Source organism: Marmota monax, unplaced genomic scaffold (genome assembly GCF_021218885.2).
Source record: "Marmota monax isolate L192 unplaced genomic scaffold, Marmota_monax_Labrador192_F-V1.1 WCK01_AAM20220418_F8-fsc00064, whole genome shotgun sequence".
Lineage (NCBI taxonomy): Eukaryota > Metazoa > Chordata > Mammalia > Rodentia > Sciuridae > Marmota > Marmota monax.
In genome coordinates, this window is record NW_026694542.1 from 1,403,768 (window position 1) to 1,426,051 (window position 22,284).

The following is a 22,284-nucleotide window of genomic DNA, read 5'->3' on the forward strand; positions in this document are numbered from 1 at the left end:
CAGTCCTGGGGACATCACAGCCAGATGTAACTCATGCGTATGGACTGAATATCGGCTTGGGCAAAGCAGCTATAAAGGACATGCTGGGACAAACTAATGAAGTCTGAATATCTGAGATGAAAACTGGTTGAAACAGAAAGGTAAGGACAGAAGACTGAGGACCATGTTTTGGTTAAAATTTTTTTCATCTATACAGAAAAATATTTAGAAAGTGATATGCTAAGGTGTTTCCTATCTGGTAGGAAAGTTAAGAAAAGTGAAGCTTGCTTTTTTTTGGTACCAGGGATTGAACCCAGGGATGCTTAGCCACTGAGCCACATCACTAGCCCTTTCTATGTTTTATTTTGAGACAGGGTCTTATGAAGTTGCTGAGGACCTCACTAAGTTGCTGAGGCTGGTCTTGAACTTGCAATCCTCCTACCTCAGAGGATTTGCAGTCATGAAGCCACTGGGATTATGGGCTTTCATTTTTACGTTGTACTTGCTGCATATTCAACCTCCCTTCCTCCCTTCTCTGTGTCTGTTTCTCAGTGGTGCTGGGAATGAAACTCAGGGCCCTTGCACATAATAAGCATTTGTTTCTATCACTGTCTACACCTCAGTCTCGTATCTTTTTATTTTCTTTCTTTCTTTCTTTCTTTTTTTTTAGTTGTAGATGGACACAATATATTTATTTATTTATTTTTATGTGATGCTGAGGATCGAACCCAGGGCCTCACACATGAGAGGCAAGCACTCTACCATTGAGCCCCAGCCCCAGCCCCTCTTCTGATTTTCTGTGACGCCCATATATTGCTTCTACAGGATTATTTTTTAAAATAATTAATACATCTTTTTAGAAACACTCATACAAGCTCACCGTTACACAATTTAAACACAGAAGTCAGGAGAAAATGGGACTCTCTTACTTTGCCCTAATTGTGCCCCACACCAGCTAACTGTAGTTAACGTTTTCTTCCTGACCCATCTTTGCCTTCACAAGCATATAAATATACAGCATTCATAATAAACCATATGTAATAGATGTGTCTCTTCATTTACCAACAAGGTATCCAAAATTGTCCTACAGCTTGCCTGCCACATAGCAAAGGGTGACTTCCCAGCCTCAGCCTGCACAGCTCTCTCCACTGTTCATGACTGCAAAGTGTCCCATCACTTAATGTGAGCCATCCTCCTCTGACAGCCATCAAGCTGTTTGCAGTTAGTGAACATCATGAACAATGACATAATAAATATCCTCTGATAGACACATATGTGTAAGTATTTCTGTAGGACAGATTTTGGGGAGTGAAGTTATTGGGTAAATGGGCACATACATTTCCAAACTTGATACATGCTGCTAAATTGCTCTTTTTAAATGACTTACCCCCATAAAATAAATAAATAAGTAAAAAGACTTAACAATGTCCATTCCCACCCAAAGCACACGAGGGTATTTATTTCTCTAACTTCTTACCCAAACTGGATGCTGCCATCTTTTAAATAATTGCAAATTTCAAGGGCGTGGCTTACTATTAATAGTTGAAGATTTTTCATGTTTGCAGGTGCTTATCCATACCCTTTGCCCAAGATTTTACTAGGATATTCTCTCTCTCTCTCTTATTTTTTTTTTTTTTTAAGAAATGGTAGGGTTTTTTCCTCTCAAATTCCTGAAAGCTGCTTGTGAATCTTTCCACTTGTTCACTACAAAGGTTGAATTTTTCTTTTTAATATTTTTTTTAGTTGTTGACAGACCTTTATTTTTATTTATTTATATGCGGTGCTGAGGATTGAACCCAGTGCTTCACATATGCCAGGCAAGTGTTCTACCATTGAGCCCCAGCCCCAGCCCCTAGGATATTCTCTTTTAAAAATGGATTTATCAGGCTGGGGTTGGGGCTCAGTGGTACAGTGCTTGCCTAGCAAGTGTGAGGCACAGGGTTCGATCCCCAGCACCACATAAAAAAAACTAAATAAACAAAATAAAGGTATTGTGTCCATCTACAACTGAAAATATTTTTAAAAATAAATACATAGAAAAATAAAATGGATTTATTGATATATTGATATGACTATCTTTTTTCTATTATATATTTGTACAAGTGTATATTTGTCTATATGTACATATTTGTGTGCTTGTGTATGTACGCATGTGCATATGTACACATATACATAAATACAAACACAAACACATACATATACCTATGTATGTATAATTGCCTATGAGGCCCTAAAAAGTTTTACATGTAGCCTAACAATGAAACTTTTCCTATGTGGCTTCTGGATATCTCATTTTTTTTTTTTTTTTTTTTGCTTTTGTTGGTACTGAGGATTGAATTCAAGGGTACTTTACCATTGAGCTACACCCCCAGCCCTTTTCATTCTTTGAGACAGGGTCCTGCCAAGTTGCTGAGGGCTGGCCTCTCATTTATAATCCTCCTGTCTCAGCCTCCAGTGTCCAGTGTCTAAAGCGATTTACAGGTATGCTCCACTGCACCCAGATGGATATTTTATATCATGAAGGAAAGCCTATCCTATCCAAGATTATAAAACTTTCTATTATTTCTTATAGTTTTATGTTTCCAGCTGTTTTGCGTTTTAACATTTTCATATTTAGATTTTAATCTATCTAGAATTAATATTAAAATTTATACAAAGCAAGAATCCAACTTTATATCTCCATACCATTTATCAAATATTCTGTCTGTTCCCAATGATGTGAAATGCCATCTTTATGGATGGTTCCCATACATGTATGGTCCATGTAAAAACGCATACTTCACACACACATACACACACACAGATAATATAATCTGTTTCTGATTCTTTATCATGTTGCATTCTATCTATTGGTCACTATGTCAGCTCCACAGTTTTATTCAATATGTAGACAAACAACCTTCACTGTTCTTAAAGCTTTTCAAATATTATTCCAGACTTCACTTCACTCTGCATATATAAAATCCTACTCAAAGTACATTAATATCCTATTAAAAAACATAATTAGTGTTCTTTCCAAAATCATAACAACAACAACAAAAAATCCTCCCTGTTACCTTGTAAAGTTCTAGACCAATGCCAGCAGCCATTTTTCCTCCATAGGATTCTGAGAAAATGTAGAATGGAACCATCTAACAAGAAAAGGAATATACAAAGAATGAAATAGCCTGACTGCTTCTAATTCACACAAATTAATTTAAAATTTTTATTGCTTGTAATGTCCAGGCAAAACAAATCTGCTTTTGTATTTCTCTCCACATCTGATTGTTTTGTCTGATTAGCACATTGACTCCAGGGTCATTCTTTCACTCTAGAGCCCTTTAGAAATGACAGAAACGGAAGCCCACAACCCACCTTAGGAGCAAAAAAGGGTTTATCTGAAATCAGTGGGGCACTGAACTCTTGGGAAAGCATACTTTTATTCTGATGGATGTCCTGATGCGACTGCTAGCCCTTTACTTAGCTGCTCCTAGGTCTTTACATACCTGGAATTCTTTGTGGCAACTGAAGAAGGTCTTCAGGAGGACCATCATGTCAGAAGCCACCGTGGCGAGGTCCTTTGCATACGCGTTGCTTTTGTTCACATAACTGAAGCCAGTGCCCACAGGATTATCCACAAAGAGGAGACTGGCAGCCTGGAGCTGTAGGCCACAGAGAGAACGAGATGGTGCAATCAGTGGATATTTCTATCATCTCACAGGAGCTCAGCAAATCCCACGTTATGACATTGGTGTGGCTGGTGGTGATGTCTTGCTGCTAAAAGGGATTTTCAGAAAAGGGACAGGAACATAGACTGCAGCATAGAAAGTGAGGCCAAAAGGAAAGACAGACACATAAATGGTGATCAAAGACTCTGAGCAGTCGCTTTCCACACACGTGAGTGCATGGAATCAATGTAACACGTTGGTGCAGGTAGCCCCAGGTGGTGCCCGACTGAGCAAGAAGCAGGATAGAAGAAGCAGGTCACCCAGGGTGGGCCCGGCAGAACTGGAGAGAGAGGAGGATGCGAGAGAGAGGAGGATGCGGTTCCCGTGGAATAAGGGGGACTGGGAAAGGAAGGGGTGGTAAGAATGAGGGGAAGGGGAAGACTGAGAACCAGAGGCCTCAAAAATGGAGGAACGAGGCTCTCGGAGTCACAGTCAAGACACCAGGTGGACTGGAAGGGAGGACTTGCAAGCATGGTCAGAGGGTGGGACCCTGGAATCTAAGATCACAGAGATGGCCGGCATGTTGGTAAGGACAGAGCCCCAGGTGTCCACTAAACTGGTTTCTACAGGCAGATAGAGAAAAGTAACCAACTTGGAGAAGATAAGAGGAAGCCTATAGCTAATGTCCAAAGCCTCGGGCAACACAGACAGTGGGGACTGCCAACTCTGCGACCTCCCGGAGAGGCTGCAGGACAGGTGCAACTGGGGGCTGCCATCCTCGTACCCAGGTGGTTTTTCGTGGTTTGAGATGACTGTCGAGGGGCCCGATTTCCTCAAAGTTTCCAAATCCGGTGCTGGAACCGCCTGGACCACCCTGTGGAAGAGACAGAAATCAACGAAGTAAACCTAAAGAAAATTGAGTCAAGGGGCTGGGGTTGTGGCTCAGAGGTAGAGCGCTCGCCTAGCATGCTTGAGGCATGAGTTCGATCCTCAGCACCACATAAAAGTAAAATAAAGATATTGTGTCCACTTAAAACTAAAAAAATAAATATTAAAAAAAAGAAAAGAAAATCGAGTCAAATCTTAGTCATCACAATGGATGAGCCCAATCACTATAAACAACTTATGATTTAGTGATTGCTTGGTCAGTCTGTGCAAGATGCATGTCCCCAGCGACCCATGGGCTCTGGCAACAGGCTCTTGTGGTAACTTCTGAAGTCTTCCTCTTTGAAAGGACAGAGCTGGGCTAAGAGGCCCTCAAGGGAACCTTCCTGCTTCCTGACTCTCTGAGTTTGAACCTTGCCCCTACACCGCAAAAGACTTTTCAAAAACAACTCTAACCCTTCTCACTTCAAAGAAGAGCAGTAGGCCCTGAAGAGGGGATGTGGCTGGCCCTGGGCCATGCAGCAATCAGGGGCTCTGTGGGGACTATCTGGGTCCTGTGATAAACCCCTGTGGATAGACAAGGGCTCAGACTGAGAGGCTGCTTGGTCAAGTCAACTCCCTGGATATAACGGAGCAAGTGTGCAAGGAGCGCTTGATATGTGGGCATCCAGAGGCAGGGCAGAGGCAGGATTCTGCACTGAAGCTTGAGGACACTACACTGTGACGGGCAGAAGTTCTACGGGCTCTGAAAAGCTCAGGGAGTTGAAGAAAAGGGAGGAGGAGAAAAAAATGAAGGGGCAAAAGTGGTGGAGGTTGGGTGGGCTTTCTGTCGGCAACAGGAGATGGTCAAGGGGAGGGAGGGAGCTTTTCTGGAAAAATCTAGTGGGCCAGCTGAGTTGGGGGTCATGACAGCATTATCAGTAAGGCTCAAGGCCTAGAATAAAAGGACCTAGCCTCTCAACTCAGTCGGATGAGTTGGAAAGGGAAAGAAGATGGAAAGGAGATCATTCCAGCCCAACAGAAACCCAGGGAGTTTGTGTAGGGAAATCTACAGAAAAGAGAAGGGGGGGGGGGCAGGGCTGAGGGCTGGCTGGACAACGGCAAGAGACCCCAACAAGGAAAGGCTCCTCACACTAGTGCCATGACTGTCACCAACCTTGCTAAGATAAACTGGAAGGCCACGACTCCCCTCAATCATAGGCACTTTGTATCTTAAGATTTCCCAACACAGCAGTAAAAAGATCACAGTCCAGTTGGAGATGTTCATCTCGTGTGCTGACAGAAGCCACAACAAGAGGAAGGCTGCGACTGGAATGTCCCACCACGGGGAACAGAGGAGTGAGCCATGCCTGCAGGGTGGGCTATGCTGTCAGTTAGAATCAAACTATGAAAACGGTGTGGCAACACTGAAAAATGCTTACAAGGCAATATGAAACCAACTTTTAGTTAGGATGGGACATGATCAAAGTGAAAGGGAGGGACACTGGCCATTCATAGGATGTGGTCTTTAGGGACCAAATGAGAAGCTGGAGAAGCCGGCTGGAGGACACTGCTGTTCTATCTGAACACACACAAGATTGCAAAATCTTCAGGATGGGGCACTACCGTGGCCCAGGGCTACCTAGCGACTCTGAAATATGGTAAGTGTGTCAGTGGATCAAACGAAGTGCGTACATGACTTGAAAGTATCCCTAAAATAGCTTGCTACTCCACTCCTGATGTGACCTCGATTCTCAAAGATCCTCTGGAGAAATCAGTGCGTGAGTCCTTGGTAGATTGCTACGAGAGAACGCCTTTCATCTGAATTAATTGTTTCTTCTTCAATCATATATATGAATTTTTTTCCTTTTCCCTTGAGCCTCGAGGGAAACGGAGAAGAGCAATCTTTGTGTCTTCAGTAGCTAACCTTTAAATAGAATCTCAGCCTGAAAGGTTAAACTAACTAACCAAAGGTTACAAATGGCACAGCCAGAGGCTGGAGGCTGGGCAGAGATTGTGGGGCAGAGTCCCCCTTCCCTGCAGGCTCCTAAGCTGTCTGAGAGGGGCGACTCCACCACTCAACTTTGGGGATGGTGACTTCAGATCCAAGCTGCTGGATTTCCTGATATTTTGAAAGAGGAAGGAAACGTCCTGATTTTAAAATCTTGGCAAACTGGTTCAAGTTGACCCAGTAGTCAACCAAAAGTTTCTGGAATCGGGTGTTTTTCGAATTGTTTTCCAGAGAGCCTAGAAAGTACCTGAGGGTGGCCAGGGACAAAGAGGAGGCCGTACACACAGGACTCGGCACCCCCTCCCACCCCAGCCTCAGCACTTCAGCTTTATCTGCTCTGGCTCCTGTGTGGAAGCTTTCATCTGTGGGTAAAAGAGTTCTGCTGATTAACAAAAAGTTTGAAAACCATCCAAATCTCCCCGCTTAGAAAACTAAGGCTCAGAGAAGGGTAGGGTCTTGCCATGGTTGAAAGCGGCAGGAGGGCACTGAAAACTGAGGTCTCTGGCTGAACCGGCTGGGCTTGTCCCTGACCTGGCTCTCCCAGGTAACCATACTGCACCCTCCCCTCCAGCTGCCCCATCGGGGCTGACACACGTAGCTTTCTCTTCTGAGCATTTTCCTATCAGCAGCCTTGGGCTGAGCCTCACCTGCAGCCCCTAGAGGAGGTATGTGTGCTGATCCTACGAGAGAAAGGACATTCTCTGAAAAGTGTCCATCTTCCCTTCATCTCAGCTGAAAATCTGCAGAAAAATTTGGCAGACAAAGCCTGGGCACCGGGAAGCATTTTTTGGAGGAAGTCCCATTTGCATCCCATGGAGATAAGTACCAGGGTGCCCTATTTATTGGCCAACTGGGCCATGCCCACGTTTTCCAGAGGCTGAAGCAAGACTGTTCTTCAACCCCTCCCTTGAGATTAGTCTTCCAGGCGTGGCTATCTCTAGACAGATATTACAGGAACGCAGGAAGTACCAGTAGTTCCTTGCCTTCAATCCTACACTCAGAGCTCAAGGGTAAAATGCAAACACATTTAGGAAGAAGGGTAGGGCCTAACATTCACACTAAGATATAAAAGACTAGTAGCAGTTCTTTGAAAAGATGAGCTTTTCTGGGGATGAGGTATTAGGGTCCAGGAGAGGATCCTGGGGAGGGGGAGAGGAAGGAAAAGAAAAGGTGAGGGAGGTATGATGTATCTTGGTCTTTGCTTCAGAACCTTTCAAAACCCTTTCTATCAGTATAAAACCAAAGACATCATTAGTCAAGGTTCCTGCAACTGTCTGGCCTCAATAATAAAAAGACCCTGGCAGCTAGGTGAGATGGTGCACATCTTAATGCCAGTTATATCGGAGGCTGAGGCAGGAGAATTGCAAGTTTAAGACCAGCCTGAACAATTTAGCAAGACCCTGTCTCAAAATAAAATAAAAGGGCTGGGTGTGGTAGCTCACACCTGTAATTCTTGGGAGGTAGGAGGATCCCGAGTTCAAAGCCAGCCTCAGCAAAAAGCAAGGTGCTAAGCAACTCAGTGAGACCCTGTCTCTAAGTAAAATACAAAATAGGGCTGGGGATGTGGCTCAGTGGTTGAGTGTCCCTGAGTTCAATCCCTGTACCCAAAAATAAACAAATAAATTAATTAATTAAATAAAATAAAAGGGCTGGAGATGTAGCTTAGTGGTAGAATATCCCTGGGTTTAATCCCCAGTACCACAAAAATAAACCAAAAAACCCTCAAAAAAGGCTAGATTCCCTTTGCCCTCCAATTTCACCTCCTTGGCTATACCTTCCTCAATTTGCCTCAGGATGCCAAAGCCCCAATCCTGGCTGCTGGACCAAACCAGACTTAAACTGTTGAGCTGTGAGCCCTTAGGAATAAGCAAAGAGGCCAGGTACAGTAGTACACGTCTGTAATCCTAGCAACTCAGGAGAATGAGGCAGGAGGATCACAAATTCAAAGTCAGCCTCAGCAACTTAGCAATACCCTGTCTCAAAAAAAAAAAAAAAAAAAAAAAAAAGTTAGGGGCCTGGGGATGCAGCTCAGTGGTAAAGTGTCCCTGGGTTCAATCCACAGAACCCAAATAAATAAATAAATAAGCTGAGAGAGGGAGGCCTGGTCTCAAGGTGAGGCCAGGGAAGGAAGTTAGTTTACCTGAAGCCACATGACCAGGGGCAGCTCTGAGAAGTTCTTGCAGGGGTTGGTAGTGTAATAAAGCCACCAGAACATGTGAGCATCCTTTCTGACGGTTACATAATCCCATGCTTCCTTGCCCTCTTCTTTGGGCCAGTCAATGACAGCTCCTGCAAAAGAGTCTCAAGGTCATTTTCCTGAAGATTGTCAGGTAATGTTCAGGTGAATTCCAGACCTGGTAGAGATAGCCATGCCAGGCTACAAATGTCTCACAAACGGTTGGGATTACAGGCATGCACCACCATGCCCAGCTAATGTTTGAATTTTTAACAAGCATGAAGCCCTTTTGATAAAAACAAGAGAGAGGGCTGGGGATGTGGCTCAAGCAGTAGCGTGCTCGCCTGGCATACGTGCAGCCCGGATTCGATCCTCAGCACCACATACAAACAAAGATGTTGTGTCTGCCGAAAACTAAAAAATAAATATTAAAAAAAATAAAAAATAAAAAAAATAAAAACAAGAGAGATAGTTACATTTTATTGAAAAAAAACAAACCTCAAAATGCAGGATGCTTTTTTTTATATCCCCATTTAATACATGATTAAAGAGGCATCACAAATTAATGGGGCTAAGACTATTCAGTATAAAGAAGTTTAGGTCTTTTCAACACTATAAATCAAAATAAATTCCAAGTAACCGAGTGTTAAATTTTAAAATTAAAAATTAAAGTGTTTAAAATTTAAAAATAAAACAAAAATATACACAGGCAGTCCTCTCTATCCACAGATCTTATATCCTTGGATTCAACTAGTTTTAAATAAAAAAATATTTGGAGCCAGGAAGGCACATGCCTGTAATCCCAGCAGCTTGGGAGGCTGACACAGGAGGATTGCAAGTTCAAAGCCAGCCTTAGCAAAAGCGGGGCACTAAGCAACTCAGGGAGACACTGTCTCTAAATAAAAATACAAAATAGAGCTGGAGGCGTGGCTCAGTAGTGGAGTGCCCCTGAGTTCAATACCTGGTCCCCCTCACCAATTGGGGAAAAAAACAACAAAAAAGTATAACAACTATTCACATAGCATTTAAATTGTGTATTAGTATTATAAGTAATCTAGATATTATTTCAAAGATATGGGAGGATGTGTATAGGTTATATGCAAATACTATACTATTTTATATAAAGTACTTGAGCACTTATGCATTTGGGCACCCAAGATGGATCCTGGATCCAACTGGATACGGAGGGATGACTACAATTGAATATTTTTCTGACCTCTAGATGAGAAAAGGATTTAAGCAAACCCCAGAGATTATAAGGAAAAACATTAAGAGGTGAAGGCAGAAACTTGTCAAATTTCTACACAACAAAATTTCTGTACATCAAAAATTAAATTGGGGGGCTGGGATGTGGCTCAAGCGGTAGCGCGCTCGCCTGGCATGTGTGCGGCCCGGGTTCGATCCTCAGCACCACATACAAACAAAAGATGTTGTGTCCGCTGATAACTAAAAAAATAATAATAAAATAAAATATTAAAATTCTCTCTCTCTCTGTCTCTCCCTCTCTCACTAAAAAAAAAAAAAATTAAATTGGCCAGGCACGGTGGTACATGCCTATAATCCCAGTGGCTAGGGAAGGTGAGACAGGAGAATCATAAGTTCAAAGCCAGCTTCAGCATTGGTGAGGCACTTAGCATCTCAGTGAGACCCTGTCCCAAATAAAGTACAAAATTGGGCTAGAGATGTGGCTCAGTGGTTGAGTGCCCCTGAATTCAATCCCCAGTACCCACCACCAAAAAAAAAAAAAAAAAAAAATTTAATTAAGTTGAAGAGCTGGGTGTGGTGGGGCACACCTTTAATCCCAGCAGTTTAGGAGGCTGAGGCAGGAGGATCACAAGTTTAAAGCCAGCCTCAGCAATTTAGCAAGGTCCTAAACAATTTAGGGAAACCCTGTCTCAAAATAAAAAATAAAAAAGACTTGAAATGTGTCTCCTCCGTCAAGTGCCCTGGGTTAAATCCCCCTTACCTGCCCCCTCCCCCAAAAGTGTTGGGGATATAGCTCATAGCTCAGTGGTGAAGCAATCCTGGGTTCAATTCCCAGTACCAAAAAATAAAATTAAATATAAAGTCAAACAGGAAAGAAAGATCTGTAACAAATATACAAAAGAATAATTTTCCTTAATTATGTAGATCAATTTTTTTTTCAGAGGTCATGGCGGTAAGGATCAGACCAAGGCCTCAGCATGTGCTCTACCAATAAGCTATAGCCTAATTAATTTTTTTTTAATTTGGATATATATATTTTATATATTTCTTATTTGCTGAATGAAGAGTAAAAAAATATATTTTTTTTATTTCTTTAAATCCTCTCATTCCAATTTTCCTTAGTTAACTTTTCTCTAGCATCTGCAAAATATGTATTGGAAAGGGGTAGGATAAATTACATTTTCTGTCACCTTTTGTTGAAGTAATAACTTCCAAATTACGGTATCTTTTTTTTTCTCAAAGCCACTGAGTAGGTTAAAAAGAAAAAAAAGATGATGAGAAGAATTCCCTGTGACCAAGTTTTTGCCTTCTTTTTCTTAAATTTCAGGCATCATTAGCAATTAAAACAAAAGCTTGTCCCAACTAAGGAAGAGATAGGCATAGATGAGGAGATGATGTTGTCTTGCAAATTAAAAGAATGAAGAAAGCATGGTGTGGTGCATGCCTGTAATTCCAGAGCTTGGAGACTGAGGCAGGAGCATCCTGAGTTTAAAGCCAGCCTCAGTAATTTAGTGAGCCCTAAGCAACTCGAGGAGATCCTGTCTCTAAATAAAACGTAAAAAAGAGCCAGAGATGTGACTCAGTGGTTAAGCACCCCTGGATTTAATCCCCAGTACCAAAAAAAAAAAAAAAAAGAAAAAAAAGAAAGAAAGAAAATGAAGAAACTGGGCTTGGTGGCACAAGCCTGAAATCCCAGTGACTCTGGAGATTGTGTGAGACTGTCTCAAAATAAAAAATAAAAAGGGTTGGGGCAGTAGCTCAGTAGTAGAGAGCCCCTGGGTTCCATTCCCTATAAGGATGAGGGGGAAGGAAGAGGGGGGAGGGGGGGAGAGAGAAGAAAATCAGAAAATGCCCAAGAAATAAAAGAGAATGGCTAGAATATTACAGATGTGGCTAAAAGGCTCTATATACAAGTAACAGGAGATTATAGTCTCCTTGAAAATGACTGATAAAACCTGAGTCCCTTGAAAATGACAGAGGTTTTAGTTTCTTGAAAATGACAGAATTTCAAGTCCCTCCAAATCTAACCCCTGGCACTTCACCCTTCCCTGACAACGACCATTGTAAAATCTGGGGGAACATATTTTGCATTTCTGTGACCCAAGCTGAAGGGCCCGATAATTACCATTTTACAAAAGAGAAAACAAGAACTGTTAAGCAACTTGCCTGAGATTACAAGACAAGTTTGTGGCTAGTTCATATTCTCCGTTGTAGACTCAGACGGGGAGATATTTTGCTGAATAAAGTGAAAATCAATTTGCAAGTCATCGTATTTAAACACAAATTTGTTTTTGCCTGTTCCCATCAAGCAGACGAAAGGGCCGGTTTCTGGTAGGGCTTTCAGGGGTCTTTCTGACAGCCTACTGCAGGCTTATAAGACCTTATAACCTCATTTGGCAGCCCACCACACCAAAAAAAGGGAAGTAGACTTTTTAGATCGTGGAAATCTCACAGATCGGCAGTTTTCCCCCAAATCACACATTGGTGCACAATTGCGTATACCTAGGCATAAGGGAGAAAGGAAGCACTAGATCATCCAGAGCCAGAAAAGGGTAGAAAAACACTCTGAACTGGAAAAAAAAAAAAAAGGCGAGGTTCAAAAGCAATATAAATTACGTAAAGAACGACCAGGGAAAATAATTTTGTTTTAAAAAACACAAACCCATTAGCAAAGTTTCACCCCTAGAGAGAGACAGGGGGATGGGTGCGCACCCGCTGCTGGTGAGCTTTTTGCTCGAACCTACCCGAGTTGAGGCCCAACAGCAGCGGCAGCAGCAGCAGTAGCCACCGCGAGACAGGAGAGCTCCGCGGCGCCAGCTCCATGATGAATACAGCGCGGCAGCATCAGCAACAGGCTGGACCTGGAGCCCCACCACGTGACCGCGGTGGGCGAGGCCTGGGTGGGGCCTGGGCGGGGCCAGAGCGGCCGGGAGGCTCGCTGCGTCCAGCGCGCCCTCTGCCGGACAGGCCAATCAGAACCGCTGCCCCGGCGCTGGGCCAGTTCTGCGCGCCTGCTTGCTTAAGTGGTTCTCTGCGGTTTTAGGGAGGAGGCATGTAATGCGTTTATTCGGCTTCGGTTGTGCACATACTGTACGGAAGTAACCAGTGCCCCTCCGGCTCCACCCGTCTCTGCCTTCTTCAACAAAAGGCTGGCATTTTAAAAACTGCCACATCTACCCCCCACCATCAGACTACGCCTGAACCAGCTGGTCATTGGAAATATGGGATTCCATTTTCAAAGATTTTTTAAAAACTATTTTCTTTTAAAATTACATAGATTCTGAACATTTTGTAAAATGTGAAAAAAAAATGGTAGATCATACATAGCCATTGTTGACTTCTGGGGTACTTTTTCATAGTGTTTTACTTCATCTTTTCAAGCACAGTAATAAAATGTTCTGTTTCTTTTCTGTGTTTCTAATTTGTAATCAACATTATTCCGTATTGCTACCTTATCTCCAGGACAGTCATTTAAAACCAGGGATTGGGGGTTTGGAAAGGGGAATGAAGAAAAAGTGGACGCAGAGATTTTGTGTGTGTGTGTATGTGTGTGTGTGTGTGTGTGTGTGAGAGAGAGAGAGAGAGAGAGAGAGAGAGAGAGAGAGAGGGAGAGGTCATTTTTATCTTAGGGGTTTACTGAATAACTCACCTTTCAAAGCTAGGAAACAAATACAGTAAAAGCTACATGAAGGTCAGATGTACTTCAAAAACTTCGTTTGAAAAGTACACACAGCAACTCCCTCCCGCCCCCCCAAAAAAGAAGGAAACCAAAATAAAGTACACTGTGGCCCTGAATCCCTGAATCTTGCTTCCTTCTTCGCTGGGGTCTCTCCCACACCTCATAAATCTACACATCTGTTTTACTCTATAGCCTCTAGAAGGACACACCCCAGAGAAAAGAAGCATGAGCCCAGGTTCTCTCCTGCTTCCGTGTGAGATGGTTCCCAATGGGTGAAACGCCAAGATGCAGGTATCAGAGGATCATCATCTGGGGAAACACTTGGAAGATACGTAAAAGTTATACCTTTAGACCAAGTGTGGTGGCGCACGCCTATAATCCCAGCGGTTTGGAAGGTGGAGGATCGTGAGGTGCTTAGCAATTCAGTGAGATCCTGTCTCTAAATAAAATACAAAATAGGGCTGGGCTGTGGCTCAGTGGTCAAGCGCCCCTGAGTTCAATCCCCAGTACAGAGAGAGAGAGAGAGAAAGAGAGAGAGAGAGAAGAAAAAGTTATACCTTTAGTGAAAAAATAAATAACTTTGCTGAGTATGGTAACTTCTAATTCAGTCACTGGAGAGGCTGAGACAAGAGGATTGCAAACTTGAGGCCAGCCTTGGCAATTTAGCAAGACCAGTCTCAGTTAATAATAATAATAATAATAATAATAATAATAATAATAATGGAAGTAGGTCAATGGGTACAGCACCCCTGGGCTTATCCCCAAAACAGCAAACAAAACAACTATGTAGCAAGCACCATCCTAAACTGTGATCTGTTATCACCAGAGCTTCAAAGGCACATACCATTCCACTACAGTTACTGTGTTAGGTACGATTTCAACTTTTCACGACAAATTAACATTATAATAAACATATATTTTTGCATGTAGGATTATTTCTCTAAAGTAAAATAGAAGTGATACTATTGTACAAAAGGCTACTGTGTTAGTTAGCTTTTTGTCACTGTGGCCAAAATATCCAACAAGAACAAGTTAAGGGGGGCTGCAGAGGATATAGCTCAGTTGGTAGAGCATTTGCTTTGCATACACAGGGCCCTTGGGTTCAACCCCCAGCACCACAAAAGAAAAAAAAAAAAAAGAAACACACACACAACTTAAGGGAGGAAAATTTATTTGGGCTCACAGTCTTAAGAGATTCAGTCTATGATCAGTTCACTCCATCACTCTGGGCCCAAGATGAGGTGGAGAATCATGGCAGAAGCTTGTGGTAGAGGAAGGTTGCTCAGCCCACTGTGTCTGGGAAGAAGCAGTGGGCGTTGAAGGACAGAGAAAGAGAGAAGACAAAGCACCAGGGACAAATATCAACCCCAAGGGTCCCCAGTCACCTACATCCTCCAACCATGCCCCACCTGCCTATACTTACCACCCAGTCTCTTCAATTTATTAATCCATCAAATGGATTTAACCCACTGATTAGGTGACAGCTCTCATAGTCTAATCATTTCACCTCTGAACATTCTTGCATTAACACAGGAGTGTTTGGGGGACACCTTGTAGCCAAACCATAACAGGCTGCAATCATTATTGTGTAACTATATTTTTTTAAGCCATGCAGCAGGCCTATTCAATAGTAATAAAGATTCAGGTAAGATGTACCATCTTTAAAGAAAAGGGGACAGTAAACACCATGTTCCTGGGTGCCCATTCTCTGTTCCCAAAAACCTAGCCAAGTTAAGGGAACACTGAGAACAAGAATGTGGACTGGAATATCCTGATACATGTTATCTCGAAGGACACCGGCTTTCTCCTGCACACTGGGAACCAGGGCAAGCTGATGTTGTTGTGGAAAGCTACTTTCTTATATGGACAGATGCTGCTTGGAATGCTGGTCAGACAAACAACCTAAGCAAGCCAATGCTGATGATGTCACTGCTCTGCAGCCTACATATAAAATCCTTCTCTGAGTGGGGGCAGGTGGGGAACTGAGGGCACCACGGAAATGATTTATGTACTGGTCCAAGAGACCCTGACCAGATAAATCACTTTGAGGGATGGAGGTTTTCTTTTCTGGAGCATTGTCATGAGGGATGGAGGTGCTGCTTGGTGAAGCTCTGTGAGGGACAAAGGAGCTGCTGGTTCAGCCTGTCACCACTGAATTCTTCTTGGAGCAGTCACTAATGTCTTGTAAGCATTTTCCAATAAATTATCTTGAATGCCATCTCCAGGCCCTCTCCTGAACCTTTCAGCAACCTATCCCAGTGCCCTGGCACAATTGAGCTGTGGACATGACAGAAAGCAAGGGAGCTCCCTTCTAAACCATCTTGCAGCCAGGTATAGGGGTACACACCTGTAATCGCAGTGACTCTGGAGGCTGAGGCAGGAGGATGGCAAGTTTGAGGACAACACCAGCAACTTAGTAAGACCTTGTCTCAAATAAAAAATAAAAAGAATTGAGGCTGGGTGCAGTGGTGCATGTCTGTAATCCCAGTGGTTCAGGAGGCTGAGGCAGGAGGATCATGAGTTCAAAGCCAGCTTCAGCAATTTAGCAAGGCCCTAAGCAACTCGGTGAGACCCTGTCTCAAAATAAAATACAAAAAGGGCTTCGGATGTGGCTCAGTGATTAAGCACCCCTGGGTTCCATCACTGATACCAAAAAAAAAAAAAAAAAAGCAAAGAATTGGGGAGGTAGCCCAGTGGTAGAGAGCCCCTAGGTTCTATCCCTAGTACTATAAAATGGAAAAAAAATTTTTTTGTAAAGATTAATAAATAAAAGAAGGGAAGCTGTGTAGAGATAAAAAGCAGCCAAAGAACTAAGGCCAGAGCTGGGATGTAGCTGGGGGCAGAGCACTCAGCTAACATGTTGTAAGGCCCTGGGTTCAATCTCCAGCATGGGGCAGGGGTCGAGGCTGGATGAAAAGACAGAGGAAATTTTTCTGATGAAAGAAAATATTTAAATGTTTGACAGAACATTTTTTTAAAAGGTGATGCTCTTTGAACTTGATTGCATTTTTGTGATGGGAACTTGCTCTCTTGGGGCAGCTCAAAAACATAATAGAAAGGCAGTAAGAGTGAGAAGAAAGACTGGGAACGTGCCTCAAGACTGTCTGCAAAAATCGTTCATTTAGAAAGGTTTGGGAAGCTGATAGAGATTGGTTGGGGCTTTGTTATTGGCCCATCCAGCAAATTCTCCCCTGCGTCTTCCCTTTGTGCTTCTCTGTCCCTGTACACCTGCACGAGCTGTCCTGTCTGTATGGAATACCCTCCAACCCTTCCTTCCCCCGCACCTGCCTAGCTTCTGTAGCACCTTCAGCTGTCAGTTAATGTCTCTTCTCAGGGAAACTTTCCCCATCACTAGGTTAAGACTAGGACCCTTTTAATGGATCTTCACAGCATTCTGTACCTTTCTTTCATGATGCTCATCATAATTGCTTCTAAATAATTGTGCATGTGGTTATTAAATTTTATCGTCCTTGCTGAGTTGTTGAGGATCAAGTTGTCATTGATGTTTGACCAATTAGACTCTGACCTCAAGGTTGCATTTGAGTGTATCTTGGGAGATCCCAGCAGGCTTACTGCAAAATGCTTTGCCATGATACTAGGAAACCAAGCAGTTATTTTGCCTTTTTCCAAGTTTGGGATAAATTGTTCTTTTGGGGGTTGGGGTTGTGGCTCAGTGGTAGAGCGTTCGCCTCACATGTGTGAAACCCTGGGTTTGATCCTCAGCATCACATAAAAATAAATGAATTAAATAAAGGTATAATTCCCATCTACAACAACAACAAAAAAATTTTTTTAAAAATTTTGTTCTTTTCTATTGTGCAGAACCTGAGAGCCTACAAGACATGGGGAAGTTGTTGGAGAACAGGACTTGGGTAGGTCTAGACCACAATGCAGGATCCTGAGCAAAACTGGTTGTCATGCTACAACTTTAGGATTTACCAAAGGTGATATTATCCAGGGAGAGTGTTAGGCAGGCAATGATGGGGCCAGATTTTTATGTCAGGCAATTTTGTTGTGCCAGTAGGAGGAAGGTGATTCTCTTGTTCTTCAGGGCTAATTGCCACAGGAACTATCAAAACTCAAATAGTGTGTGTGTGTGTGTGTGTGTGTGTGTGTGTGGTTTTGTGGCTCAGCAGTAGAGCACTTGCCTAGCACAGGCGAGGCTCTGGGTTTCATCCTCAGCACCACATGAAAATAAATAAGTAAAATAAATGTATTGTGTCCAACTACAACTAAAAAATAAATATTAAAAAATCTCAAATAGCAATGAATCCCAATATTATATAAAATTATAATGCAACAATAAAAATATGGGAAAAACCCTCAAATAGACTAACAGTTGTGATGTGAAATCACATAACAAAGTCCCGAAGTCAAGGCAGAGGCAAATTGTAAATGTGTTTAAAGAAGTTCAGTGATGATAAGAAAATATGAGAGATAAAATGTATTAGAGATCATTCTTAGGAGCCAGGAAATCTTGGAGAGACCAGAATCATTTTTTGCTCCCCTCTTCCTCAGCAGTTTCCAGAAGAGTAATTTTGTGAGCTTTCAAAATTATATTCATTTTAGGGACTGGGCTCAGTGGTAGAGTACATGCCTAGAATTTCATGCAGCCCTATGTTTGATTCCCAGAAGCCACCCTAATTCATCTCTCTCTCTCTCTCTCTCTCTCTCTCTCTCTCCACACACATACTTTTAAGTTGTTCTTTAAGTGACAGTTTGAACTGTTCATAAAAGGGTGTGTCATGAATAACCCCAGAAGATTTGTGATGATGAGCTACTGTATCGACATTGTTTGGAGCCCTATTTTCAACTGTGGTTTCTAAACTTAAATTCCTACAGAAATAATAACTGGAGGTTGCTAGGGGGGTTGCTATGGGTCCTCACCTAGCCTAACTGAGTCTGGGACACCTGGCACAGCAGACCTCTCCTGTTATTTACAAACAACTCAGCAGAGTGGGTATGTGCCTAGGAGTGCTCTGTGGGTCACGCCCCCTTCCTTAGGACAGACCTTAAGGTAGAAGCTGGTTTCTCAAAAATGGAGTCACATCAGTTTCTCAGAACTTGTACAAGGAATGTCCACCACCAGTCAGCAGTAAGAGGGTTCTCCTTCCCTTCAGGTGTCAACAGAATCCAAGCAGGGAACCTAGACTTCTCTCCCCACCCAGCACTAATGAGGCAGTTTCTTTCGTCCCTGTCAGAGCAGTGTCAGAGGAAGCCAGCAAACAGAATAAACAAGACTCAAAGTCTCAGAATGTACAATATATATGCATTTCCTTCTGGTTCTTTTCTCTCATCATATTCTAGACAGTTTTTGTGTTAGCTTTTCATTGCTGTGACCAAAATACCTGACAAGAACAACTTAGAGGAAGAAAAGTTTATTTTGGCTCACAGTTTCAGAGGTCTCAGTCCATAGTTGGCTGACTCCATTGCTTTGGGCCTGAAATGAGGCAGAACATCATGGTGGAAAGGCTGGTGGGGAAAAGCTGCTCAGCTCTAGGCGCCTGGAGGCTGAGAGCAAGAGAGGAAGGGGCTAGGAATAGGTTTAGTCTGAGGCCACGCCCCTAGTAACCTACTTCCTCCAGGGATGTCCTACCTACTTACAATTACTACCCAGTAGACCATTCAAATATTACATCCATCAAATGAATTTATGCACTCAAGAGGATACGGCTCTCATAATCCAATCTTTTCACCTCTGATCATCCCTGCATTGCCTAACACATGAGAATTTTGGGGGACATTAAAGATCCAAACTATAACACCTTCTTACATCAATATATCTGTAATAACCTCATTGGAAATCAGATTGGGAAAAAAAGATGGTATATCTGTACAGTGGAATTCTATACACGTGTCATATAGCTGTACTAAGGTATTCAATCTAGTCCCTATTGATGGGCATTGTTATGGTTTGGGTCTTAAATGTTCCCCAAAGACCCATGTGCTAAACGCTTGGTCACCCATCTGTGGTGTTCCTGGGGGGTGGGGTAGAACCTTTAGGTGGTGGTTGAAGCCAGATTTACAGATAGGTAGTTAGTGTAGTTAGGTAAATCGGTCTAATATTGAGTAAGATAAAGAAAATGGAGACCATTATAGAGAATGGAGTCCAGGAAACCAGAGCAGCATTTGGGGAAATTGAAATGTTACTGTCCCCAAGGCCCAGAGCCCATCCTAAGGAAATGTTAATAAAGCAGCTCCCAGCAAACAGGGAGATGCTAATCAAAAGCTGCCCAGATTACTCCTTCAGCCCACCGATCCCCCACCTTTTGGGCCTTCCCACCTGCATTCTATCACTGCAAGATATTGGGAAACAAAGGACAGGAGTGTGGGAAAGCTGAAAGAAGACATTAGCTATAAAAAAGGGAAGACCTCCTCCTTCCACGGATTCTGCCTTTTGGGTTCCCTTCTTCCTCGGGGAGAACTCTTTTCTGTCACAGTGGGACCTACTGGAGGCTACCCCTTGATGGAGATGTTGCAACCAGTCCCCTCCCCTGTCCTCTCTCTTTGCTTCCTGGTTGCAGTGAGGTGGGAAGCTCTGCTCCACCATCCACTCCCTGCCATGATGTTTTGCCTCACCAGACTCCAAAATGATGGAGCCAACTCATGCAATCAAAGGATCCTTCTGCCTCCCAGGTAGCTTCGACTACAGGCATGTGCCATCATGCCCAGCCGCATAGATAGTTTTAAGGAACTCAAGTTCCATTTCTCAAAAGTTCCACTTTCTCAGTGGGCTCTTTCCTAAAGCTGATTCCTGGGAAAGTGTCTGTGCTCCGTTTGCTGTTCTCCCCAAAGAAATGCATCCTGTAATCTCACTGGCACTCACTTCCCTTATTCTTTGTTTCTATCAAGTATTAAATTTAGATGAACTTTAAGGGAATATGTACTGAATCTACTGTAAATAATGCACATAACAGCAATCATTAATATACATAAAATCCAGTAAGATGTTGGACATCTTCATTTTATTGGGAGTAGCTCTTCTTTCTTAGATGTTGATAAGCTCTTCTGGTTCTGTCAAATTCCTATTTATAAATATAACTGATTTTTTTCTATGAGATTAAATTGTTAATCTACATATAAGAGTTCACAAACATCTCTCTGTTCATCTGTCATGAATATATATACAGGTCTTTGATCATAGCCAGTGGGATGAGCTTAAATGCTACAATCCCCACTTTAATATAATTGTCATTTTTTACTCCAAAAACTTTATCTAATTTTAGATGTGTAAAACAGGCACCTCTGAGTGTAAGAGTGAGTGGTATAATAATCACTTAAATCTCAGTAGAACCTTCCAGATATTGAGAAAGTAAATGGCTGGGTAAATATTCCTTTTGAAACTTGAGTCCCATTTTATATTTATTTATTTATTTATTTATTAGTTTTCGGTGGACACAACATCTTTATTTTATTTTTATGTGGTGCTGAGGATCGAACCCAGCGCCCGGCGCATGTCAGGTGAGCGTGCTATCGCTTGTGCCACATTCCGAGCCCCAGTCCCTTTGTTTTTAACATTATGGAGCATGAACCTGAGCTGCTGGAGAACTGATATAATTTTTTCTTTTTGGTACTGGAGATTGAACCCAGGGGCGCTGAGCTGCGTTCCTAACCCCCCCCCCCTTTTTTTTTTTTCATTTTGAGCTGCTGGGATTACAGGCGTAAATCACAGGTGAAAATTTATTTTTAAAAATCTTCTGAATATCCAGGCTCGGTTGGGCACGACTATAATCCCAGCAGCTCGGAAGGCTGAGGCAGGAGGATCATGAGTTCAAAACAAGCCTCAGCAAAAGTGAGGCCCTAAGCAACTCAGTGAGACCCTGTCTCTAAATAAAATACAAAGCAGGGTTGGGGATGTGGCTCAGAGGTTGAGAGCCCCTGAGTTTGGTCCCTGGTACCACCGCCCCCCCCCCCCAAAAGATAATAGTTTACAATCCATACCTTCCTCATGAAAATTAAACAAAAATTATATGTGAGACACGTGGAAATTCTAGTTCAAGAAATAAATGATATAAAATTTCTGACTTACTTACTAGAAGTAAATGCCAGGATTTACTCTATTTTATAATATGGATGGTGGTAGATATCAAATGGCTACGGTAATTATAGTCCCTTGGAGCGCAGTGGTGCATGCTTGTAATCCCAGCTACTTGGGAGGCTGAGGCAGGAGGATCATGAGTTCAAAGCCAGCCTCTGCAATTTAGCTTAAGCCCTAAGCAGCTCAGCCAGACCCTGTCTTTAATAAAATATTAAAAAGGACTGGGGATGACTCTCAGTGGTTAAGTACCCCTGGATTCAATCCCTAATATAAAAGATATTTCATTGGATGCATAGAGAAGAGTGATTAATGGTTTATTTTAAAATATCAATATTGACAATACATTAGGAATTACATATTTTTCAACTCCATGAAGAATTGCTCAGAGGAAGTGTTTTAAAAAAAAAAACACGAAACTTCTTTTACATATATGAGCGAATATCTTAGAAATTTCTCACCAGCCACTTGCCTAAATTCGGACCCTACACAATGCTGGGCAGGAAAGGAATAGAGACATTTCATGCACTTATCCCTAACCCTTGTCATGAACAAATCCGAATAGAATCAAACACCTTCCGGGTTCTCACGAAACCTGTAATAGCCATGTGCCACCCACAGGTGGCACACGCTAGCGACCCCGGGTAGTGCGGGGGGGCGGGCCGTCCGAGCACGCCTCTCGGTAGC

General features: G+C 42.7%; 1 protein-coding gene across 1 annotated transcript in view; it reads right to left on the reverse strand.

Moving 5' to 3' along the window:
- Positions 1 to 12,777, reverse strand: part of Scpep1 (serine carboxypeptidase 1) — a 31,332-nt gene extending 18,555 nt beyond the window's left edge. Inside the window, exons 1-5 of the mRNA XM_046420558.2 lie at positions 12,628 to 12,777; positions 8,642 to 8,790; positions 4,411 to 4,500; positions 3,465 to 3,620; positions 3,036 to 3,110 (exon numbers count right to left, since the gene is read on the reverse strand). Of these exons, the coding sequence (XP_046276514.1) occupies positions 3,036 to 3,110; positions 3,465 to 3,620; positions 4,411 to 4,500; positions 8,642 to 8,790; positions 12,628 to 12,706 (549 nt within the window). The 5' untranslated portion in view covers positions 12,707 to 12,777. The remainder of the gene's footprint in view (positions 1 to 3,035; positions 3,111 to 3,464; positions 3,621 to 4,410; positions 4,501 to 8,641; positions 8,791 to 12,627) is intronic.
- Positions 12,778 to 22,284: the final 9,507 nt, after the last annotated feature.